The sequence below is a fragment of the Mastacembelus armatus genome, chromosome 23, assembly GCF_900324485.2.
Source record: "Mastacembelus armatus chromosome 23, fMasArm1.2, whole genome shotgun sequence".
NCBI classification, from domain to species: Eukaryota; Metazoa; Chordata; class Actinopteri; order Synbranchiformes; family Mastacembelidae; genus Mastacembelus; species Mastacembelus armatus.
Window position 1 is genome coordinate 8,312,678 of NC_046655.1, and position 26,924 is coordinate 8,339,601.

The 26,924-nt window shown below is 40.0% G+C and overlaps 1 protein-coding gene across 1 annotated transcript in view; it reads left to right on the top strand.

Moving 5' to 3' along the window:
• Positions 1 to 26,924, top strand: part of grm8a (glutamate receptor, metabotropic 8a) — a 182,232-nt gene that overhangs the window by 48,318 nt on the left and 106,990 nt on the right. Inside the window, exon 2 of the mRNA XM_026327380.1 lies at positions 25,399 to 25,615. Within this exon, the coding sequence (XP_026183165.1) occupies positions 25,399 to 25,615 (217 nt within the window). The remainder of the gene's footprint in view (positions 1 to 25,398; positions 25,616 to 26,924) is intronic.

The following is a 26,924-nucleotide window of genomic DNA, read 5'->3' on the forward strand; positions in this document are numbered from 1 at the left end:
TAATAAACAACTTTTGGGCATCTATTCCCATCTTACTCTTCATCCTGTGTCAGTTTTACATTCTCACCATCTGTCTCTCAGATGTACTTCATACAGCATTACCCGAAGCCTCTGTTTCTTCCTCCTTTGTGAAGGACTTCTGCTGCCAAAAAAGTACTCTCTACTTGGGGAAACGCAGAAAACACGGCAAGCCCTGTTGTTTTTCCAAAAATAACACAGACATGCTGATGAGCTGTGAGAAGCAGAGAATTTAACTGTGCCTGTGTGTGTGTATGTGTGGCCGTGCATGTGGTTTATGTGTTGGAGAACAGGTGCACGTGGATATGTCTGCAGGTGTGTTTTGTGACTCAAATGCACAGGAGCATATAGTTAACAAGGCTGCAGAACCATAGTGATGGAGTAGCTTCGTTGTTTTTCCTTTTGCCCTTCTTGCCATCTGCTATGCTCTTTCCCCCCTTAGATAGGATTTGCTTTTCATTTATAAACCTGGATTCATTCTGTCTTTATGTGGATCCAACAGCCATGTACCAAACCCTCTCAAACACATTTCATCACCTTTCCTCAAATGCAAATTTTTTCTTTTATTTATTTGTCTGTTTATCTTTTATTTATTTGGATATAGATACATTCATAAGACTTCATGCCTGATTGCACATTTCTGTTTTCAAATAAGTCTCATACTGTTCTATAAACCAATCTGCACCTTTCACTTGTTTGCTATGGCCTGGACTTGTTTGTGCAGGTAGTGTTTAGTTGGTTTTTGCTAGGAATGATGCCACGGATTTATAACATTATTTTGAATTATTTGACTGGATTTGATTACAGGATTTATTCAGGATTTTTTTTTTGCAATAAAAAAATATTGTGATCATTAAAGCCATTTTTTAATAGTTGGGGCACTAGGGAACATATACTCCTGAGCTGCGGTCAAGCCTAGAGGCTGGAAGTGGCAAGGAGAAAATTTTGGGTGGGGATGCAACCTGCTGTAAAACTGAAACTGTTTACTGCCTGAGCAGTATTTATAATAAATAGTTTCCTTGGACTGTTGACTTGTTCATAAATATTGATGGTAAGAAGCAGGAGGATACTTCCTGATTCCAAGCGGATGATGCAAAAGATTTCCAGGATCAGGATGGCAGGTGGAATGCAAACTGGGTTTGCTGAGTTGGCGCAATATTATAATTACTATCTTCAGTTTGCTGATGTGTTCTCATAAATATTCATGTCTGGAGGCAGGTGTACTGTAGGAGAGATCAGAAGGTTTCTCACTGCCCAGTGGAGCTGAGCTGCCCAGCACCATTACGCAATAAACCAGTATAAACCAGTGTGACAGTGCTGGTGGCTGGGAGGGTATACTGTACACCTGTACAGACTTTGCAGGCTGTGAGTAAAATGTCCGCATGACTGGTGAATGCACACAAGGCGGAAGAAAGTCTGACAGAACATACACTCTGTGACTTTGACCTTCTCTGTCCTGTCCACACACTGAGATCAAAAAAAGCAGTCAGGGGATGATACACACAGCATCACATACTGAGCTCCTTTGTGTGTGTGTTTTAAAGGTCAGTCACACAGGTGACTCATCCTTTTTTGTCTCTATTCAGCACTTTGGTTTCACAAACACACAGATGAACGCATGCAGTCACTGGCATTTATGTGTGTTAATCAAACATGTACACAAATATAACTAATAGGAAGAGCCCAGAAATTTGCACATATGCAGTTTGTCTCATGTACCACTGTTTGTGTATATCTCACTTAAACGCACGCACACACACACACACGCACACGCACATGCACACGCAAACAACAGCAGGGACCATAAGATAGAAGATTCCACTGAAGGCTGAGTTTGTCTTTATTCAGCTAAGAGAAACAGCAAGAGGGTCACCTTGTGCGTATGAATATGGGTGCTGTGTACATGCAATTACCTCCTTTACTTTAGGATGCACTGTGTATACTGCAGGTATCTGTTAAATATATCTTTTTTTGTCTTTGGGATATCGGTCTGTTCATCACTGCCTTTTTTCTGTGAACTTAAACTATAGTATATGCGCCATTTTCATCTACACAGCGTAATACTTAAGTGTAAATATTGATTCAAATGCATAATGCTGTACAACTTGCCGAGCTAAAATCCCTTAGAAAAATAATTACTTTTCTCTCTCTCTAATTGATGGAAAAGCTATTTATTTTTATGATGTGGGGTGAAACTCTTATTAATGGTTCTGAGCGCTACACCACTTGGGATTGCAGCTTTCAGAATAGGTTTCTCAACGTTGTTGTACAGCAAAGAAATTTAGTTTTTAATAAATTAAATAACCATTAAATAAATATCAAACCCTGGCACTAGTCATTTTTTAAATGCTGGCTAAGCACATACTTTTTGTAGTAGTATGAAAACGTGGATGAGTAATGTTGAAGTGCAGTGCAGAAATCTGATCATTATGACCATTAAGAAAGGTCTTGATCATCCTGAAGCATCTCATTTTGCATTAATAACCTACTAGCTGCTACATTGTTCTACTGATAACGTGGCATCGAATTAATTTATACCATGCTGAAAAATGAACCCTCTGTAGTATGGTCTTTTTTACACAGAGTAGCAAAAGTTAATGTCTATTTAGTTGAACAGTTAAGATGTAAAAGGTATGGAGGTTATATCGATCAACGCTTCAAGTCTAGAGAATTGTAATGGATGCATACTGTTGAATACTTTATCACCCACAGGTGTAAATAGGAGCACGATGTTGTGGCATCCTGTATAAAAAGTGCTAGTACCCATTAATCAGCGTGTATTAAAAGCCTTGGTCTGTTGCTTTCATTTCTGAAAGAGATATGTCTGTTAAAAAACACTAAAAGTATTTTTTTAATACAGGCAACAGAATAAATGGATTTTAACCAGAGAAAGAGCATTGGTATTTTGTGTTTTTTTAATTTGAAGTGAATTGATATGATTAAATACCATTATGTCCATTATGCCATTATGTCTTCTCCAAAAGCTGTCTGTTGCATTAGATTTCCTTTGCCTTAAAGTGAACATCTGGGTTTTTTCACTGGAAATCTTTTGGGAGATTCACCCCCTTGTCTCTCTCAGAGGCAGTAGACTGGCTAAAATCATGCTCACCCAGAGGCATTTTCTTCCAGATGCTATGTTTGTGCAACCCCTGGATATTGTGGCATTTGTATATGTCAGTGTTTTGTTTCTAGGAATATAGGCTGTTTTACTCACATGGACTAAAAAACACACAGAAGCACACAGGAATGTCATACGCATACTGTGTATTGATCCAAAGTGCAGTGTCATGCTAAAGTTTCATTTTCAGTTTTGTGGAACAGTCATCTGTGCACTTACTGTACTGAATGAATGTCTCCTTTATGAGAAGTGTATTTCTTGTATGAATTTATAATTCAATATTTAGTGCCAACCTAAATTTAACATGCTCACTTCAAAATCTATTGCACGTAAGGTTTTGGTGTAACATTTGTAGTTTGTTTGCAGCCACATCCCATGTGGGTTCGTCATCGTTCAGACACATTGAAATTTAGCTCCTTCAACTATTAGTAGTCATTAGTTATTTGTGCATCAGTGAATGTCTTTTCATGTGCAATTGTTCAGTGTAAAAGAGAGTAACTACAATCCTCGTCAAGATGACAGCTATTTTTCTGGGTGTCCACATAACCTTTCTTCAAGCTGAGCACAGCCTGTGGAAAACTCTGAGGAACACAGTGGGAGGTTTTGAATCATGGGGATGTCTTTACGAAAATATTTGTATAAGGAGCATCAAAGTAAATGTGTCGTAATAAGTGTGACTGCAACTTTACAAATGAACTTCTTAAAGCTGTGTGCGTGTGAGATTGTGTCTATTGGTTTAAAGTTTGAAGTGAAACAAACCTGTGCCACAGGGCAAAGGATCACACCCCCTAATCCATGCATGGCTGGCATCCATGTCCTGGATCGATGAGGCTGAGATCCATTGATTAATCCTGGATGGCCTGGGGCCTGTGGGGATTGGGCAGGGATGACTGCGGCTTCATTACCTTCCTGGCAATGCTGTTTGAGAGATTGTGTGTGTGTGTGTGTGGGAGTGAGTGTGTGAGTGAGTGTGAGACAGCATTAGTTATATGTGCTTCATTGCTGATTTACACTGTGAGGCACGGATAGGGTATCACACACACATCATATTATATCCTGCTAAGTTCAGAAACTCTGCTCTGTACTGACCAGTGAAAGCAACATTTGTGTGTAAATGCTTCATTGTGAACTCGCACCCATTTGGCTTTAAATCAGAGATGCTTGTACGCTACGGAATTGTTTAGGATTTCTGCAAATGTTGAGTTGTAAATTTCAAAAATCTGTGGTGATACTTTGCAGCTCAAACAGTCTGCATGTTGGCAGGTTTCTGTTGAATCCAATCATTTCTCAGATCACCTCGTCAAACATACTCAAACAGGGGTGTTTTTTTCTCTTTTCTCTTTTTACCCACAAATGCGCTCAACTGCCCGGACAGTTTGTGTGAGAGCTGTAACACAAAAAAACGTGGCTTTAAACCTCTGCATGTTTAACTGCATAAACTAGGAAAATCTATTTTTTACGGGATGCAAGGTTTCCAGTTGACAGCATAATGCAGGTGAAAAGCCATATAACACTCTTACTTAGCACAGAATTGCCACTGTCAGTGCTGGCAAACACATAGTAAACTGTCAGTGTCACACATAAATACATATATGAATGCACTCCCTATGACACACCCATAAACACACAATCAATCATCCATCTGCTATATTCCTCACATATCCTGCTGTCAAATATAAGGAATGCACCTTAAACAGCATGTAGCGCACACACACACACACACACACACACACACACACACCAATCAGTCACTTACAATGAAGCGGCGCCCAGCCACTTGCTCCACAATGGTATTACAGTGGCTCTCAGCCTGTTATGATCTCATTCCAAAACCATTCAGCAGTGCCACAAAGCAATTCCAAACACATTTCCAAAACACATTCTGCAGCGCTACAAAGTGTTACATCCATCACTGGGGGAATAAGGCGTAATGACCGACAGACACTGTAATAGTTGATTCCCCTGCCAAAAAAAAGTGTGTGTGTGTGTGTGTGTGTGGCAGGCATCAGAGAGAGTTACCAGTAGACCCCTTGTGCTACAGTCAGGACGGTCTCTCCCTGAATTAGTGCCAATACAAATTTAATGAAATGGTGAGGGAATAAATTATACATATTTACTTATGTATCATCTGTCACCATCCTTTTCTCTCTTTTGAGTTTTTTTTTTTTTTTTTTTACAGCTACCCAAATCAATCTTTACTCTGTCCTCTCCAACTCCGCTTCATCTACTCTACCCACTTCCCCTGCCAAATCTCTTTTACAGTATCTTTTACTACTTATATGATCAGTGTTCTTTTTTTTTTTTTTTTTTTTTTTTGTAAGTAGGCAATACCCGTAAATAGAGAGCTGCAATGTAAAGATGATGGGTATGAAGAGAGATGGTGTGAGACAAAGACATGAAGAAGAATCTGAAAAGATAGTAATATATACCTAGAAATTGGAAAAAGGTGTGTAGATATTTGAGTGTAATTGCATGCTAGAGATAAAAAGCGAATAGAGCGGCAGACAGTGAATGTGATAAAGGAGATCTGGGCTGTTAGTCAAAGAGCATGTACAATATAATAGTGGATGGCTAAAATATTGTTAACCTCCCTGTAAACCAGCTTTTACCCTCTTCATCTCTAAGTGTGTTAATGTGAAAATGATGGACATAGAAGAGTGTGTGAGGGGAGATGAGAACAGTACGTGTGTGTGTGCTTTTTTTTACTTTGTGCCTTGATAGGTATATTCGTTCACATATACTGTGGGTGTGTGTTGATGCAGGCTTCTAACAGATACATAGAAACAGATGCTGCCTTTTCACTGACTTTACACTATAGTACAGGCATGTCATTACTGCAGTATACTAGCCTTTCCTTAACCATATAACCTTAAATGTAGAGAATTAAAGTAGAGCATATTATAGCTTTAGGTATGTCTACAAATTTGTATTTTTTGCTGCTGCTGAAAGTTATTAGGGATTATTAAGTTATACTGTTTACTATGATAGTTAGTGAAAACAGTAAAGTGGAGTAAAGATGAACATTAAAAATAAGGACAGAACCAGACAAAGGCTGAAAGAATATGTAAGTACCAGAAGGAGAGAATAGAAAGAATTGATGTGAAGAGAGGTGTCATTTTGCATCTCTTCTTGAGTCCATGTCTTTGTGAGAAGGTCACAGTCATGCATCTCTTTTCAACCACTTGGTTGTTTTTCAGTAACTGTCCAGGGAAAATTGTTGTGCCACTGGATAATGTGTGATAGCTGCCTCTCTCGCAGGCTGACAGCCAGATAGACGGACAAACAGACACAAAGGATAAGATAGCTACAGAGAAAGACGTGCCTGCAGGTTATCGGGTAGACTGGCAGACACTGTGACTGACAACAAAATTTCCACCCTGTCCTCTAATGTTTGTCAGTTTCCATGATGTTTCAGTGAATGAATGACAACACTAGCATTTCTTTATCATTTGTTTCTTCATACATCGACCTTTTATCATTTGAAGCAAAATTACAGTAGTAAACTCATCAGACACTTTGATTTTCACAGACAGCACACTAATTCACCAAAGGCGATGGGCAATTTACAGCTTTAGAGACAGTCATTTACTGTCAGACAATGCAGGATTGGAGAAGAGACAGAGAAAGCACAGACAGCACTCCAGACCACTTGTGTAATACAGCCGGCTGTGTGCTGATCCACTTCCATGAAGGACTACCTGCAGGGTTTCTCCTGCCCTGTGATTGGCTGCTCAGTGCCGCCTTCCAATCAATGTCAAGCTGACCGGTTTAAATTTTCTAAGAATGCGCCTTGTGTGCTCAGTTAAGCAGCTGCTTTCCTTAAATGAATGCTGCTCATTGTGCTGTTGAGGATGATTTAATTATGTGAGTAAGTTATTGCAAGACTCTTTTATTTATCAAAATGACAAATTGCATTTTGATTATCCTTCAAAACACAACTGTTGTACTGAAAAGCCTTTTTTAAGTGGGTCGCATGTCTGTTGGACAGAAAACTAGACAGAGAAAGAGTCAGGCAGTTAGGGAGGCTTTTGTGTCCTGAAGGAGAGCAATTAATAAACTCACTGTCAGGTAAAAAGTGTGTTTTTTTTATGCTAAAACTCATATTGATGTCCCTCTCAGAAAGAGACTGGCAGCTGGACTGAGAGAGACAGCCAAAAATGACAAAAGAAACATCATCAGTGCCAGGGCAAGATGAAAGAGGCGGAATTACAAAGCAGCAGAGACTGAAAGAGACATGATAAGATGCCTTTTGGTGATTCAGAAGGTCTTAGTCAGTTAAGATGTTTAAAGTTGACTCTGTAAACACCGTAGATTATATTTGTGGGTAAAAACATGAATTATGAGCTTGTCTCTTTTTAAGTTGCCTATATTGAATGTAAATCTCCTGAATATTCCTGTCTGAAATTCTGTAGGTCTATGTAATACAAACAATATGGTGTGTGTGCTTGTGTTGGGACGTGTCACAGTTTTGTTTTCTGCCTAGTTAAGGAAGGCTGTGCAAGTGTCTGACAGCAGCTCTTTCACCTTTCATTACTGTCATTGAATGACTGAGATGAGAAATGATTCCTGGAGTTCAGGTCCATTTAAACACACAGGGAGGTAGGGCCAGACAGGAGGAAAAAACACACCAGCAAGCAAGTAGCAATGGTACTCCATACCTCACCAGATGTGGTTTTTCATGTGCCACTTAAACCCACAATAACTGAAGTCAAGTCACGTTTACGGAGGCTTATTTGTAAATACTAAGCTAATTTATAATCCCATTTTGGGGTAGCAGAAGAAAGATATAAGCGCATTAGCATTCATTTGGAGTTGCGTCTCCACCTAAAAATGTTCAGTTACTTCTTACTACATGTCTACATGCAGCTGTTTTTTAAAAATTTGTCTATCTTGCACATTACTATTGGCAGTTATTGATTGATTAGACTTTTGGTTTGTTTTGCATAAATAACCTCCGACAACCAACAAGGTGTATGTGCAGCACAGTAGCTGTGCAGAATTTAAAGTAGGTTTTGGAGTGCTTAGGTGCTGTGGTAGCAGGCGGGGTCTGGGATTGATCTCCATGCGTACGCGTACAAAATAACACTAGCAAACAAGGCGTATAGTTAATGGATTTGAACAGTGACTTTCCTCTATAGACATTTTACAGTGTAACAATGCTGTAGATGATGTTTATAGTCATCCAAGTCTGGTAAGGGTAGGGATACTCTGGCAGTGGGAGTTAAAGTGACTTTTTAAGCAGTCTTTAGACATGGAAAGAAGCAACAAAAGACTGTATCATCTCCCAGTCTGTGTGCTCAGGGCCAAATATTTTCTGGAATTTAAAATCTGATTTTTCAAGGAGGCCACACATTATTAGGTGAAAAATTGTAGATTGGGATTTGCAAAACATTTTACTCTCTCATCTATATCATCTGGACACTTACTTACTAGAACACCTATAATTTCAGTTCAGAAAGGTAGATGAACAGAGAATTACATCTCTGCTCTTGGTTTCACTGCGGAGATGCAGACCTACAAAACCAATGTGATGTAGAGAGAGCTTGGTGCACAGGAAGAGAGCAAAAAAATGTGTGAAAGAGCATGGGAGATTGTTAAGGGAGATGTGAATAGAGGCGAGAGGGTGAGAATTGGTGAGAATGACATGGGGAAAATGGGACATCATGATTGGAGACAGAGGGAGTGAGGTGGACCATTGGCATGTGAAGTGGTGACTACAATCACAGTTGTCTTTAAGTTGCACAAAATGCCACAGATATAGCTTGTCTGCTCGTTCTCTAGGTTTCCTTGAATATCCAGATAAAAATGAACCAGACAGAGATGGTCTGCAGCATTGAAACCTTCTATGCAATCAGCATGAATAAAAAATGGAGGTGATGCAAATGTGTGCTAAGTCAGTGTGATTCATTCAAGTTTTGGTTCCATTATTCTCAAAAAGGATGGCAAGTTGATTTGTATCAACTCATGTGAAGTTCACAAAAATGTCAACCAAAACCTCTGATTATAATCAGCAGGATGCCAGGCTTGTTTTTTTTTTTTTTTTTTTTTTTTTTTACATCAAGTGATCAAAGTCCTGGGCGTTCTGTCTGAGTGGATATAGGTGTGCAGAGGTGGTGGATTTTGGCGCTTTGAGGAGAGGCAGGGCAGGATACCTGCAGGTGTATTAGGACAGAGGTGTAAATATGTGAAGTGAGAGGAATCGAAGTGGAGAGAGACAGCAGGGGAGAGTCAAGATGAAAAGCAGTGAGTGTGATGAGGTCTGGAAATGATAGAGAGGCAGTGGTAGAGTGGGCACCTTTGAGAGTAGGGTGAGAGAAAATAAATGCAGGGATGTGTCATCTCTACGTACATCAGCATTGTGTTGATATGCCTTTTACATCCTTCTTAATTGACAACATGGAGCACGTGACTGCCAAGTACTCAGCACACATATGTTTTTCCATATACATTTAACCAGAGATGGCAGTAGAAGGGTGTTGCTGTAGGAATCATCACATCTTTTTTTGGGGGATTTTCAATTTCATTAAAATCCCAGTGGATGCTTTTTTTTCTGACAGGAACGAGATCAATCTCATGTATAACTAACAAAACAACCTGCCATTGCTGCACAAAATAAAATAAAACAGAGTATAGCTTTATCAGAAGACCTTGATTAGTTTAGAACAACAGATGTAAAAGCTGTCATTGACTGGGTATGGTTTGAGTCACTGTTGCGTAACACTAATTCGTCGGCAAAACTTGCATTCATCTGTTGTAAATAAAACTGTCAGCTATTATTAATGAAGAGCTTTATGGCAGCCACATGAATGATTTGACCTTAAACACAGTGTTTTTCCAAAGATGAATGAGATCAGAATGTAGGGGAAAACTGATGAGAAAAGTGTAAACAGAGCGCCACTGAAATTAAATGAAAGGAAAACAGAGAAGACACAAATAGACTCTCTCTCTTTGTCTCTTCTGGTATGGATATAAAAGCTTAAAAGTATAGTGGATTGAGGAAGCAAGAGAGGCCGATATGTGAAAAGAAAGGTGTGGGAGAATTAGATGAGGGAAAAAGTCTGGCAGAGTGAAGTGGATGATATCAAGACAATGTTTGTGGAGAGAAAAAATTATAGGATCTATAGAGAATATTAAAAGGCGCTCAGAAAGATAGGTGAAACATGAAAAGACAGACGATTGACCAAACAAAGTTACTAAGCTGAATACAATAAGTCAATTGATGGTACTTTTCTAGTGACAAAGCTTTAGTGGAGTGAATAGAGGTCAGTCCTGGATGTTTCGGCTCATGGAAAGCCTTCAACAAAGAGTTGGTCACACTGTCAACTTCCCAGAAGTTCCATTCTCTTTTTTTGTTGCCGTTTAATCAGACTTTTCCTTAAGAGGGTGCATAGTAAGAGCTGAAAGCAACATCACAACTCATGTATTTCTTATACAGTATCCTCCATGTCTGTGTTTTTTTTTTTTTTTACTTTCAAAAACACTTGTGTGGTTTGGTTGTTAATGAAGCTCGTGGTTTTGAGTTTGTTTTCTGCTCATGCCGAGCCCATGAATCTGTAACTAATGAGCTAGAGTTTGGCTTCAAATGCTCTTTTTTTTTTTATTCTTTCACCATCATTTTTTGGTGGGGGATTTAAAGATGTTTTTGCCTACTGAACTGAGTGCTTAACAAGAAAAGTTGGACTGTTTTTGTCCTCTTTTTTTGTTCATCATATTATTCATCCCATTCAGCCTGTCTGACTCTTCCTTCCTTTATGTGTAACCCTTCTGTTTGTCCTTTACTTTACTTCTTTGCATCCCATCCATCCATCCATTCTATAATCTACAGTGGGTACGGAAAGTATTCAGACCCCTTTAAATTTTTCACTCTTTGTGTCATTGCAGCCATTTGCCAAAATCAAAAAAGTTCATTTTATTTCTCATTAATGTACACTCAGCACCCCATCTTGACAGAAAAAAAACAGAAATGTAGAAATTTTTGCAAATTTATTAAAAAAGAAAAACGGAAATATCACATGGTCATAAGTATTCAGACCCTGTGCTCAGTATTGAGTAGAAGCACCCTTTTGAGCTAGTACAGCCATGAGTCTTCTTGGGAATGATGCAACAAGTTTTTCACACCTGGATTTGGGGATCCTCTGCCATTCTTCCTTGCAGATCCTCTCCAGTTCTGTCAGGTTGGATGGTGAACGTTGGTGGACAGCCATTTTCAGGTCTCTCCAGAGATGCTCAATTGGGTCTAGGTCAGGGCTCTGGCTGGGCCAGTCAAGAACGGTCACAGAGTTGTTCCGAAGCCACTCCTTTGTTATTTTAGCTGTGTGCTTAGGGTCATTGTCCTGTTGAAAGGTGAACCTTCGGCCCAGTCTGAGGTCCTGAGCACTCTGGAAGAGGTTTTCTTCCAGGATATCTCTGTACTTGGCCGCATTCATCTTTCCTTCAATTGCAACCAGTCGTCCTGTCCCTGCAGCTGAAAAACACCCCCACAACATGATGCACCATGTTTCACTGTAGGGATTGTATTGGACAGGGGATGAGCAGTGCCTGGTTTTCTCCACACATACCGCTTAGAATTAACGCCAAAAAGTTCAATCTTGGTCTCATCAGACCAGAGAATCTTATTTGTCATAGTCTGGGAGTCCTTCATGTGGTTTTTGGCAAACTCTATGCCGGCTTTCATGTGTCTTGCACTGAGGAGAGGCTTCCATCGGGCCCCTCTGCCATAAAGCCCCGACTGGTGGAGGGCTGCAGTGATAGTTGACTTTGTGGAACTTTCTCCCGTCTCCCTACTGCATCTCTGGAGCTCAGCCACAGTGATCTTTGGGTTCTTCTTCACCTCTTTCACCAGGGCTCTTCTCCCACGATTGCTCAGTTTGGCTGGACGGCCAGGACTAGAAAGAGTTCTGGTAGTCCCAAACTTTTTCCATTTGAGGATTATGGGGGCCACTGTGCTCTTAGGAACCTTGAGTGCTGCAGAAATTCTTTTGTAACCTTGGCCAGATCTGTGCCATGCCACAATTCTGTCTCTGAGCTCCTTGGGCAGTTCCTTCGACCCCATGATTCTCATTTGCTCTGACATGCACTGTGAGCTGTAAGGTCTTATATAGACAGGTGTGTGCCTTTCCTAATCAAGTCCAATCAGTTTAATTAAACATAGCTGGACTCCAATGAAGGAGCAGAACCATCTCAAGGAGGATCAGAAGAAATGGACAGCATGTGAGTTAAATATGAGTGTCACTGCAAAGGGTCTGAATACTTATGACCATGTGATATTTCAGTTTTTCTTTTTTAATAAATTTGCAAAAATTTCTACATTTCTGGTTTTTTCTGTCAAGATGGGGTGCTGAGTGTACATTAATGAGAAATAAAATGAACTTTTTTGATTTTGGCAAATGGCTGCAATGACACAAAGAGTGAAAAATTTAAAGGGGTCTGAATACTTTCCGTACCCACTGTATACCTGCTTACTCCTATTTAGGGTCACAGGGATCTGCTGGAGTCTATTCCAGTCCTCTTTGGGCAAAAGGCAGGGTTACACCCTGGACAGGTCACCAATCCATCACAAATCTTTACATCCCATTATAGACAATTTACACTGATCTCAGTATTATGTCTCTCTGCACTATTCTATCTCTTCGTACTCCCTCAAATTCTCTCGCCGCCACCCCTCATTTTCTTTTTCCTAATTTTTGCCCCAGTCTACTCCTGCCCACAGATTATATTAATACCATCCCTTCCCCCTCCCTTCGTTTTCCTCCCTCACTCTCCCCTGCATTCTTCCCCTTGCTACTTCCCTCCTCCATCCCTCCTCTCACCCATCCCATTATATTAATAGGCTGTTGAGAGTGTGATATCAGCAGTAGCTTTTTCTATTAGCCAGCACTGCATTAATGCATTAAATCTGTGCACACACTGCTGCCTGTTACTCAGGTGAACACATTAACAGCATAATGGCATAGTAGCTGCATATGAATGCAGCTAGCTGTCATGTGGAGGTATGCGCACGGGGGCACACGCACGCGCGCGCGCGCACACACACACACACACACACACACACACACACACACACACACACACACACACACACACACACACAGCCAGTGCGATCTGATATTTAGGCCTAGACCTACAGAAATTACATTGTCAGGCCCACATGCATGCAGGCACATGGTAAATATGTCCTCTACATACATGCATATGAAATGAGTGAAAACACTAAGGGAAATTATAAGTGATTAGTCACTAAATTAGAGTGCAGTGCATTACATGCACACTAAGGCAACAGCTGATAAGTCACTTTCAATTCACTGTTTGTTGTTGTCTAAAACACAGATCAGCCGTGGTCTTTGTCAGTTGAATACTGTTAAATGATGTCAAATGTCTCCTGAATAACATGATCGCAGTACATCTATGAAGAGATCAAGAGAAACTTTTTGTAGGTGTTTGTGAACATGAGACCCAAATGTGTGTCTGTGTGTTGGCACATGGGACTTGATAGGCAATATGTGTGTAAAAGTGTATTGGGGGCGGTGGATTGGAAGACACAGGGGGTATTCGGAAATGGAATTGCTACCTCTCAGCGGGTGTGTGCATGTGCGAGCATGAGTGCGCTCTTTCTCTAAAAATAAAATGATACTGCTACCCTGGAGACCATATGGTACAGATAACAAGCTGGCCCTCCAACACTCTGCCTGTGCTTTCCCCAGTGGACTGAAAGAACCTTCCATGTTGGGAGTGTTGTTTTAATGGAATGACATTAGTGATGGGAAAGTTAGGAAATTTTTTATCCCTTGATCTTAAACCATTCCTTTGAGGATACAAACAGGCAAATTATTGAATGATAATGCTGCAGTTGTTTTTCGGTTCTACGCCTGTTTGAGCAGTCACCTTGCATTTGATTACATTTACCTGTTTACTTTGAACTCATATTATCCTGAACTGGATGCCTGCTGACCAGCTTCCTGAGCAGTTACTCATTAGTATAATCATTTCCTCTTTTATTATACTATTTGGTCTTGTTTGAGTGCAAGCAATTGCTGAGGCTTCATTTCTAATTTGATAAAGACCAAGTCACAGCTAAAAAATGTACACTGAATATCTTCGCTGCACAATGCTCCCACATTTATTCAAGATCAGATATTTCTGCTGTATATTAAGTGGCAATAACTGACCATACTCACCTGTTTTCCTGCAATTATTCTCCATTTATTTGCAGTCTCTGTTCTGTCATTTAAGTTCATTCATCACCTATATCAATAGCGCAGTTACTATTTCAACTAGTCACTCTCTATTTAACGGCACTAACCTGTTGGTGAGCTTGCATGAGTGGCTATTTAGTAATGCTTGGAAGCGCAAGAAATAGATGAGTGTAATGTCTCACCATCTGCTGCACTGCTGTTTCAACCCTGAAACAATTGCTGAAATGTCAGAGTACATTTGTGTGTTTTCGCACTTTGTGAAGACACAGGGACGGCTGTGGCAACAAGCTGTCTGTTTCTCGAAATTAGAATCACTTTAATCAGTAATACAATAAACATTCAGGGGACTGATCTTGTCAATTCTGGTGCAGTGGTGGTTTTAGAACACAGATGGAAAAAAACAGATACTGGCATGTACAAGAAAAGTTTATTGCATTTTACATTACTAAAATATATACACCATATATTAAATAAGAAGCGGACACTAATCATAATCACCTATCAAAGAATACATTTGAATTGATTGTTCCCTAAGGCGCCATACCCAGTTAGGTATTATAAGTGTATCTGTCGGTCTTTCCGTTCTTCCACAGCACATGTGTGGTTTACGTTAAGTTTTACAATACATAGTGGTGGCAAATGGCTGTATACATGGCATCCACTGTGGTTAAAATCTAGGATTAAAGCTACATGTCTCATTCATAAAGTTGACATCTTTACCAGTTGATGAACTGCGTAAGAAACAAGGCATTAAGGCGTATCATTGTTCATGTGTTGCTGGGTGGAGCTAGTAGTACAGTATTGTATTATAAAATGCCATCATATGTCACTTATTTTCACTTTTAAGTGGTTTGAAAGCTCAGCAAAGAAAAAACAACTTGGACGATTAACACAGCTTAGATTTGTGCTTCAGTGTTTGTGTTTTAAATGGCTTTGTGAATAAGGAGGCACTGATTAGATGAGTAAATCTGGCTGGTGTTGCCTGAGTGTAACCCTCTTCAAATATACCAAATGTTTAGTTAGCATGGAAATACTGCCACGTTTCTATTAGATAGCTGGACATGCAAACATTTGCTGCGTCTACATCTGCTTGAAAGGTATGAATGGAGAACCAGTGCTCAGGGATAGATGTTGAAAACAGTTAATTACTACTTTTAGATTAGATTAGATTAGATTCAACTTTATTGTCATTTAGCAGAGTACAGGTACAGAGCAAATGAAATGCAGTAGATATCCAACCAGAAGTGCAAAGAAGCATTAAGTACTAAGTGCAGGTAGAGTATGGTTGTGTAGACAGTAGAGATGAATAATGTACAGTGTATAGATAAATAAATACAGGTTTACCATATAACTAATATAACTAATATATATGTACAATATATTGCCCGGGTATATGGGCAGGCTATGGAATATAAAAAAAAAAATATATATATATATATATATATATATATATATACTTCTGTATTGCTCTGCTCAAACATTTACCACACAATTGCCTGTATGTCATCATCATCCTGGTACAATACAGGTTTTTGTTCTATCTATCACAACATAAACTTTGACCTTTCCTAGAACAGACTACATGAAGTAAGGTTTAATAACGTTACATCCTGCCCACTAATCCACAGTAAAGGAACCCTCCAAGGATGTGCCCTTTCACCTGTTTTTTTTCTTCTTCACAAAGTTTCCACATCCAACAGTGGCTCTGTCATCTACAGGTACACAGGCAACACAGACAGAAGACCGGTCAATCAAGCTGTTAGTAGTCTCCTACATTACTTTAACACTAATTTTTAGTGCTGGTCACATCTCCAAACTCCCATAGTGATCTTTGACAAGCTCATATCCGTCCAATCTGTACTGATACCAACCGTGTCACTTCCCCTTGCTGCCTGCGTTCTGTGTTCAATCATTAAAATACCTGCATCTGAGAAATAATTATGCTAAGATCTTATTAAAATTGATTTGAGAAATCATTCCTTCTAGTGTTATGTTATACTATAACCCATTTTCATGGCGGGCAAAAACACCCTACCTTTGTTTTTCCAAAAGACACAACTAAATGCAGTCTCTAGTTCAGATAACTCTCACTGTTTCTTACAAAACAAAGCTTAAGAATATGGTTATCTTTCATACTCATTCAAACCACGTGCTGTATATGGGTTAACTAGATATGAATTTAGTTTTAATTTGTAATTTGACCCCATGGTGCAGCAATGATATCAACACAGTTATTGTTTCATTGATACACACTCACATACACATACCCTCTGATGTTGATACATAATGTAATATGCAAAACCTGACCGTTTCGAAGTGGTCGCCTGCTGTGCTGATGATGGTCCTCTTGTGAGGGGTTACAGGCTCAGAGAGAAAAATAAATCAAAACAAACACATGCACACACACGCACACCATGGCAACTGAGGAGTACTGACTCCCACACATATACACACACTTAAAGTCAGAACAGTAGCTCTGTGAGCATGCATTGATGTTGTCCGCCCCCAGAGAAATTTGTCATTCCTAAGTTAAAAAATTTTCTTGTGCAAAATACCATTTTCATATCTATAACATATACAAAAGCCTCTGATTTGTTGCTAATTTGATGTTCATTAAAATGATTTAAAATGCTTTCCATAATAGTCTGCTGGCATATTGCATGATGTATGAGGCTCATTTACCAGCTACAATGGGACTATATGCCTAATGGGTTTGATCCTGGGGAATACCTGTTTGAAACTGAGACTGAGACTCTGACTCATAGTTCTCCACGCTGGCACGCACTCAATGTGTTTCTCAATGTGTGCTGTGTCCTTTGGCTGTGTTTGTACATTTCATAAGACTGAAATGTATATACGTTTGACTTTGTGTGTGCTTTGTGAGGAATTTGTGACATTTGCAGTTACAGTTGCGCAGTGGGATGCAGGAATGCACACAATAAAACTAAGTATGAATGCTGGCAGGTGTCAGTTGCTGATGTTGACACACATCCACCATTATGCACTAGCTTACAACAAAGCACCGCTGGAGAGCACATTTGTGTATACGGAAGGTAGAGACAAAACGGAGGGGAGAAGCTGCAGGAGGCTGGTTTGATCAAGTAGCCTGATACCGTCCTCCTGTTTGTGAGTGCATGTGGGTACACACGTGTGTATCAAAGCTCAAGAGATTTTGATTGCTGAAATGAGGCAGCAGTTATTTAAATAAGATTCACAAACAGGGAAATGTGGGGGAGAGAATGGCTAAGGCATTTGGAGAAAACGAAAAGTGAAATAAGCAGTGTGAAAAGTTGGACACCTTATAGCTATTTTGGGAATTGACATGTTTATTGAGAGGAAAAGGTGATAAAGATAACAGATAAAGATGGATGAGACACTGAATAAGTGAGGGTGAATCTAAAAAGTTACAAAAAAATTATATATGTGTGTGTGTGTGTGTGTGTGTGTATGTATGTATTCTAAATGTTTTGTCTGTAATTGTCAGTTGCATGTATTTAAAGAATCATTTGTTGTCTCAGAAAGCTTCAGTTTCTCACGACTTTTTCTCCGAATGTCGTAAAAAAATGAAACGGGATGCACTCAGTGCTGCTTCACCTGTCAAAATGTCCACATAGCGTAGTGTTCAATATAAGCGGTAATTAAAGCTTAATTGTTTTCTGTAGACTGTTGTGTGTGTATGTGTGCAGGTAGGTGACTGTGTGCTTCTGCAATTGTTGTCTCATTTGCATTCAGGACATTCAAAGGCAGGTGAGGACAGATGGCTGTTTGTTGTGTATGTGAGACATAGTTTGTATTGTTTCCAAAATGTGTGATAGAAAGCAATAGAGTTGTGTGTCAGTGTTAGTCTGAGAGAAAAAGTGATAACTGACTGAGTTCTGTTAAATGTTGTAGCCTCAGATTCTTGGCCTCCACTTGTCTGGACAGCCACACTGCTCTGATCTTGGCAGTGCTTGTATTTCTTCTATAAAAATGTGTGTGTGTGTGTGTGTGTGTTTGTGTGTTCACATGTTCACAGACACAGATGTTAACCCAGTAAAACATATATCGTATCCACTCATGTAAGTGTGTATACATAGGCATACTGATACCGGCACTGCTACCCCCACACCTATAGCACCAGTCATAGCCTGTTCTGCAGCCAGCTCTCTGACCTTCACCCAGCACCAGGTGCAGATTCATGTCTGCAGTTCTAACTCTTTTAGGCCTAAGCACGGTTTTTAATAACTTTTGTTCTGTAATTTAAATCGGCTGAGGTGGCAGGTTGGTATTACAGCTCCTCCATGTCCACCAGAGTTTTTTGTGTCACTGTGGTTAATTCATTGTCACCCTGAAGATGTAACACCTGTGGGTGTATGAAGGCTTCAATTTTTCAGGTTTGTGTTCCATCTTGGTAACACTGAACAGAATGTCTGACTCAGTAGTGTGAGCATGTAAAACCTGAACTTCCTTGACACCATCAGTGAATGCTTGGCAGATATTCAGAGGCCAGTTATTCAGTACATTCTACAGTGCAGTGGTTATACCAGCTGGCAGGAGTGAGGGGCCTGTGCTGAGCGAGTTCTGTGGCTTCAGCGCTGAGGTGCCACCAGCCGAACACATTCTCTGCTACCGTCTGCGTAGGGCCACTGGCAAGCTCCAGGGAATGAATGACTCACTGGACCATTAATTCAGAACCTCATTCAATGCCTCGCTTATACTCTGAGATAAACTAAACTGTCTGTGGAGGGGAAGAGAATCAGTGATTTAGATCTTCTCATCTATCAGATGTTAGGTTGTTGTGGCTTTGATGCGTCTATAGATAGATGCGTCTGTGGCTTTGATGACACCACCAAAATTTCATGCAGTCTGAGTGAAAGTATGAAATTACAGCTGTGGGCAGGACGGGGTTAAGTGGAGTCCCAGTATTGTAAATCAGACTCTCCATCTGCTTGTCTTGTTCCATGATTTTGTCTTCTTTGCAATTCCTCTGTCTTTTTGCTGTTGCCTATATCAGTCTCATCTTTGCAACTTCTGTTCTATTCATTTGCATTCTGCGTCGTCGTCTCATTCTCTCTTTGCATTTCATCTTCTATCAATGTCATCTCTCTCTTTTCGTAGCCTCTTGGCTTTTTAAACACTTCTCATTTCACTTCCCCTTATGTCTTCTGTACTCACATCTTTCTTGTTGTGGCTTTTTTTCTGAGAATCTGCTTTGCTTTGCCCCTTGTCTCAATTTGCTTTCCATCAATTATCTCAGTTACATTCATTCATCTTCTTTCTCTCTCTCCTCCACCTCCCTGTTTTTCCCCGTGTACCCTGTCATCTGGGTTCTTAGATTTCTTTTGCCTTTCGCTTCTGTCCTCTCCATTTTCTGTTTTTCTGCTGCACACTTTCTCATCTTCCACTCTTATGTTTTTCACTGCACCTCTTCATTTTCTTTGCTGCTATTAAACATTCCTGTGCCATCTTTTCTTTCACTTGCGTCTTGCTTATTTGCAACCTCTTCTGCTGTCTTCTCTTGTTTCTCTTGTCACTTAGCTCATTTTCTTTGTGCTTCTGTGAAGTAGCTTGATTTTACCTACTCTCCCTCACAGTTTTTTCTTCGTTGTCTCTACCTGGTTTTGTTTGCTTGTCAACAAACAAATTACAGGCAGCCATTCTAATTTCAATCCTATGATGTGGGGAGCACACATGGGGTAAAACCAAGCCAGTAAATAGCTATCATATCTCTCTGGCTTTGTGTTTTCTAGCAGTAAATGCAAGCTTTGATCAATATGTCATTTGTAATGTGGTAGGAAAAAGGGGAGTAAATCTAGAGCAAGAAAGCTGGAAAGACAGCCACAGAGGCAAAGGGACAAACAGTGGGAAGAGAGACAGATGGCTCCAGACAGAAATGACGGGGTTAGACAGAGCAAGAGACGCTGAAATCTCAGCCCCAACAGTCTTCATCCTGGTAAATTAACTTGGTGAGGTCCCACTGTGCCAATCCTCTCCTCATTAGACACAGACCATGGCTGGCTGTTAGGAGGCAGAGTCAGATTTTGAGCAAGTAAACAACTCTCTAGGCTGACTCAAAACCAGGGTTCCAGATGATCAATTTACAGTATGTGCTGCTTCGTTCTCTTCGATTAGGTGCTGTGATACTCTAGTCCAAATTGTTTCAGCTTGATCTGGCAAAAAAATAACTTGGTCCAAGGTTTGCTAAGTGGCTAGGACTCTACTACAAATTCAAAGATTTTACAGTTTTTCTCCTTAAAAAAGCCTAAATTTAAAACAGGCTAAGCAGACAAGTATGTAGAACAGGACATCTCAACATGCTTGTGTTTAGTTAGTTTCATAGAAGCTGTCCAGCCACTGTACACTTTACTCACAATGACCCTGTTACTGTACCTGTGTGTGTATGTTAACATATCAGACATACCAAATCCTCCCTCACACTGCTTTCTTGTTTGTGTGAGTGTAACAGATAGAGAGGCTCTGTATGTGTGTAATGCAGTGGGGTTAATTAGCTTCAGACCACTGCCATCTATCAACCTAATGCCCAGACTCCGGCCCTGACAGCTCCATTACCGCCAGACACACACACACAGTCATGATTTGGGCATACACTCATGTGGTTCGTACACACACCATTATATATCAGATGCATGGGTGTTTTTCACACAACCAGAAGTTGTTATTGATGCATAGTCAGACTCTTAGTTAAGGTTAACTTCATGTTTATCAAGCTGTGGTTTAAGGGCCAGTTTACACCTTAAATGCACTTTTGTAAGGTCTCGATATGACAAGAAAGCTACAATGTATATGTGTGTATGTATTTTAAGGGCTAAAACTAACAAAGTATTATCATTATTAATTGAAATACTTATTTTCTTGATTTAAGCAATGGAAAATGTCCTTTGTAATAGATTAGAATCCATGGTGACATCTTCATTTCAGTATTTTATTTGACCATTAATCCAAAACATCAAGACATTTGTATCACTTTCATGTATGACTGCAACAACATTAAATCCTCACATTAAAAAAGTTGAAACCAGAGAATGTTTTGTTTAAAATGTCTAGATTGAGTTATTTAAATAGTTACAGGTCTACTAATGCATGAATCGCCTACTCATTGCTTCATTATCTTTGTACAGGAATAGTTACTGAACATCTTATTGTGCTTCAGCTATTTTTGATTTTCTTTAGACTTTCCAAGTGGCATTTCAAGCAGCCACTTTTAGCTGTTCATTGGTTTTTTTAGCTTGAAAGAAAGTGGAAGGTTTTTTTTTTTTTTTTTTTAACATTCCTCCAGCTTCACTAAATAGATTCCCACTATAATCCAGCATCATTTTTGGTTTATAATGTACCTGTTGTTTTAACATGCTCTTTTTGCTTCCTCTGTGAGACCACGTACAATGCCGACAAGTGAATTTCCTCTATTTTGGTCCCCAGGTAGAATGTCACACACTCACACAAAACCACTGGCCCAGATCATTAGGTCTGTTAAGATCCACACACAGCTGTTAGTTATCTGCTCAGCTCCCCAGTGGACTTCAGTCTGATCTGTGGTGATGGATGAAAACACTTCCCCACTACCACCAAAGTCATTAGATTGGCTGACCTGACTGTCTATAGGTGGATGGCAGTGTAAGATATTGGCCTTGATTGGTTTTTTGCTCATTAAAAATACCGTTTTTCAAATCAAGTATCATTCAAAAATGCAGCTCAGAAAAATGAGATATTAACAGCCCACTGGTGTCCATTGATTGTTGTCATGAAAGGAAAATATATTAGTTTGTTCTCTTTCAATAATATTTGCCTGGAGGGGAATACAGTTCAATTAAGAATTAATTTCTGTTATGTTTAGAGAGATCTGTTCTGTGCTTTCATTGTGATCAATTCTCTACTTAAGCAAAATAACTGAGATTTAATATCTTTGCACGATTGGCCAAATTAACGTCCAATAGCAGCCACACAACATGAAGTAGATTAGTGTTTGCACTAGAGGAGAGTTTAGGCTTCTAATGAGGTTTACTGGAGCGCAGGGACTGAGTGCTGGTTAAGAGATCTGACTCTGCTAGGTATATCAACTCTAGAAGGAGGAACACTGGGTAATCTGGAGAGTCTTGTGAACAGAAGATCGAGATGCAAAGACAGTGAAATCCAAGGACACTGAAATGCTGTGCTGTGTGTGTACAGTATTTCCAAAATTCTGTGCATGGATTAGTTTGAAAGCTTGCTGAAAGTTTGAAATCTGAAATGATATATTACCCCATTGATGTGTGTTGAAGTAGGAGAAAGCATTTTTGGCGCTAATTGAAACTGCACATTCAACAGCACACGCACACCGGCTTTCTCCTTTTTATCTCACACACTTGCATTTCCCCCCTCCTCTTCTTTTTTCACACACACATATTCATTAGAGCAAATGGAATTAGGGGGATTGGAGGCATAATCTTCTTCCACAGCGATGTGGGGGAACTGAGCCGTTAATTTCCCACCTCTAACTGCAACTCTCCTTGCTTTGAAAAAGGTTTGAGTCACTTGCAACTCACAGCACATGAATGATTTACAGCACTCAAATGTCACATGCCATTAGCTGTGCTCAGTCTAAGTAGGTTTCAGTGCCTATATGTGTGTGCCTTTCTGGGGGATCCATGAGTGTGTTTCTATAGAAATATTTGCAGAAATATTCATTTTTGAAAGCGCAGGTGTGGTTGTGGCACAGTATTGGGTATGTGCCTGCAGCAGACATTACTGGATGTCATTGAATCTGAATGTAGCTCTCTCCCCCTTACTGTTTTCATTTCTCTCTGCTTTTCCTCTTCTTACTCAGTAATGACTTGGGAAATATGACAAGAGGATGACTATGCAGTGTTCACAAGTGTGTGTGTTTGTGTCTGCATGTGTCTCAGTTTCCCAGCCGTAGAGGGAAATAATAAAATATCAAAGTACTAGGTTTGCCCAGGTCACAGGGTTACTTTCCCGTTGCTGTTGTAAACAGACAAATACCTCATATTCTTACCGTCGTGCATTTATTTCTCTTTGAAATGGATATTCGCCTATTTAAATGCACATAGACAGTAACAGAACGACTGAAACAGTGGAATCACACACAAAAAACACACACAAATACAAAGTAGAACCACAACACAGATGCATACAAGTTGTTTTACCAATTGTTTTCCTCAGCTGGCCCATCTTTGATTTTTTTTTTCTTTTCTTTATTTGTTTATCTCCATCCTCTATGAATTATACATACCCATCTTCAAGTTTATGAAAGTTTCCAATTGTATTCCCCTGGCAGAGGAGACCAATAACAGTATTCAAGTGTGCAGAATATGAACTCACACCAAGTTCACTGGAAGAAATGGAAAGTTATTAAACAGAAAAACAAAAGAACAAAATTGTTTTGTTCCAAAATTAGATATCCAACTGCTAAAAAATGCTGTCCACTTAGTGGGGTGCATTGATCGCTGCTGTGGAAGAAAATCTTATTAGCTGTTTGCTCTTTCAATGCTCTTTCCTTGAAGAGGTGAATGTGTACTGTAAAGAATTAATTTAGTCAGTGCTGTGGCCCAAGAAATTCTAATCTTTCTTTGTCAGCAAGCTCCTGAAGTAAGACAGCAAAGTCTAGAGATTCAGGGCTGTTCTTCGACTGCTTGCTGCAGTGGTTCAGTAGCAAGTCAGAAGATCCCGTGAAGCCCAGGAAAGACTCCTGACCTTTTAAAATGGCAAAGACAAGTGTAGATGCAGGGTGGCAGGGACTTGAGATGACGCTCAAAGGGAATAAAGACAGTGACTGATGGGCTTTAGAAACATTCCAGTTACACACACACACACACACACACACACACTGCAAACACACATACAGTGTTCGTCTTGAATCTCTTCATGTGGTACTGACGGGTTTTGCTGTGCTCAGCAATTACAGATTTGTGTGTGTCCAAGTGTGTGGGTCGTCAGGAGGAGACTGACAGCTGACACATCTGATGTTTTGGTTTAGATTGGCAGGTAAGGCTTATTTCCAGTGAATGCCAATGAGATGCCTATCCAATATTTGCATCTGTGCGTGTTGGCGAGTACAGGGGCCTCCCTCGCTCTCCCCCCTCTGTCAGGAGAAAATCGATCTACCTGTCAGCCATCTTACACCTTTGGCCTGTTATGCTACCTATTACTAGTAATGTGAGTGTGTGTATGCGCATGTGTGTTTGTTTCTCCTGTCATGCTGTCAGCCTCCTTCTCTTATTTGTCCTCCTCTTTTGTCCCTGTGGTTTCTTTTGCCTTTCCACTTCCTCCATCAAATCTTCTTCGCTCTACCGTTAATCTGTCAGCCCTGACAAAACACTGTTTGCCTTTTTCTTACCTCTCTATTCCGCTCCATATTTTCATGTCCATTATTATTTATTTCTCTTCTCTCCTCCTTACCTGCTCACCTTCAAACTGTTTGTTTGCTTCTTTCACATCTCTGAGCCAAAATTAAGTCTACAGCTGAAATTCAACATTCAGGATGACAACTTCCCTTCACTTCTCAGTGAATTATTAATCACAGTGATTCCACAGGGAATGACAAGCATTTATAACTCTTTCCTTCACATACATCTCAGTAGCATTCAGCATTCAGGGAGGTATAAAAAAGATGAGAGAATTATCACAGCATGACTCATCTTTTTACTCACATGAAGTTGTTTTGCTTTCAGTAGGTGAAGAAATGGATTTTGATAAATATAAATTGAAAGTATTATTTTCGAAAACAGTCTTTCTGCCGTACACGCCTCAATATGTGAAATGTAAAACAGAAAAATTACACTGTTTTGTTTCAGTTTCATGCCATTTAATCAACAAGCTCTAGCCTTAACAGAGATTGGGACTCGAGTCTGCAACTGAGACTCAAGTCACAACCCAATCTGTTTTTATCAGGCACCCAGACAGATCAGTCATTTGTGGAGCTTTGCAGTCTGCACAGCATGCAACAAGCATTGTTCATTGCAACCATGAGACTTGGACTTCCAAAAAATGACTTGTGAGCATCTCCACATTTTAGCATTGCTCCTACCTTCTTTTATCCTCAATCTCTTCTCCTCTCTCTTCCCTTTCCTTGTCTAGATCCCCCAGATCAGCTATGCCTCCACAGCCCCAGAACTGAGCGACAACACTCGCTATGACTTCTTCTCACGCGTGGTGCCACCTGACTCCTACCAGGCCCAGGCCATGATGGACATCGTCACAGCAATGGAGTGGAACTATGTGTCCACACTAGCCTCAGAGGGCAACTACGGAGAGAGTGGCGTGGAGGCATTCATTCAAATCTCAAGAGAAACTGGTAGGAGCTTCATTTTCTCTTTTTCTGCCATTGAAATCTTATAGAGAGATGAACGCTTATCACAGCATTGACAGCAGCATGACGTCTGCACTGCTGTGCATTATGGATATTTGGTGCTTAGCCACTAAAGCTTAGATCAGTGGTTTTTAGGGTACGGTCCAGAGACTATCAGGCATCTGTGATTTTACTTCATAACATTTTCCATGTTATAAAATTTAGTGGTGTGTACTAATAACAATGATGTGACGTTACAGTGCAGTTGCAGCTTGGGTATGGTACATAATTAGTGCTTTAGCCTGTAATTAGAGGGGTCCTATAGCAGAAAAACAGAACAGAAATGTTGTTTGTTGTTTAAATCTCTAGGGAAAATTCACTCTTTGGGTAAATTGCAGACTGTGGTGAGTGACCCAAGACAGAGTTACCACAGCATGAGATTTGATGGAGAAGTGCATCTTCTCAACTTTCTTTTTAACTCTATATGTATGTAATTTTTACATTGGTGCTGGCTTTTGTGAAAGCATGCAGGTTTTTCTGGTCTGGGAGTTAGCAGACCTTGTTCTAAATCAAGCTCTAATTCAGATCTAAATTGGAAGAAGAAACATTAGATGGTGCTAAGTGTCAGTTGGTGATGTAGAGAGGATTGACAAATTCATGTAATTGCAGCATTGAATGTTAAGCAGCTTTAAGGCACAATGGCACAGGCTTTCTGAAATCTACTGGAAGGATGAACACGATTCTTTCAAAACATGTTATAATGTTTTGGGTTGCGGCATCTGTCACAAAGCTCAGCCATGGTGACAGGGTCTTTCAGTTCAGCATGTCAATTTAAAAAGATGTTAGCAGCATATTTTGCTTTAAAACTGTTTTGCTGTAAGAACAGTGCAGAATTTTAAGTTTAATCCAGTGAAAATCCAATGGGTGTTCGACTGGATTGAGGGCTGCTGAAGATCAAGGTGTATGATTCAAATTTTCCTCCCCCGGGACCTCTCATGCCCCGTCTGAAAGCATTTGCCTTCCATATATTCCTTTATTTGTCTGTGTGGGGTCCTCCTTTAATTTGTATCCTGGTTGTGAATCAATGGACAGAATCTCAGTAACAGACCATTGCCCAGAGTAAATTAGAAACAGTAAATTTTAAACTATCACTGCTTCATTAGGTGCTGGAGTTGCATGAGAGGTGTGAGTAAATTACATGAGAGTAAATGAGAGACAGACAGAAAAGTAAAACACTGAAAGATGGATCACTTGTCTGTTTTGATGTAAGACTTAAAAGCACGGTCCCTGTGGTACCGAAAGCATCAAGTTTGGG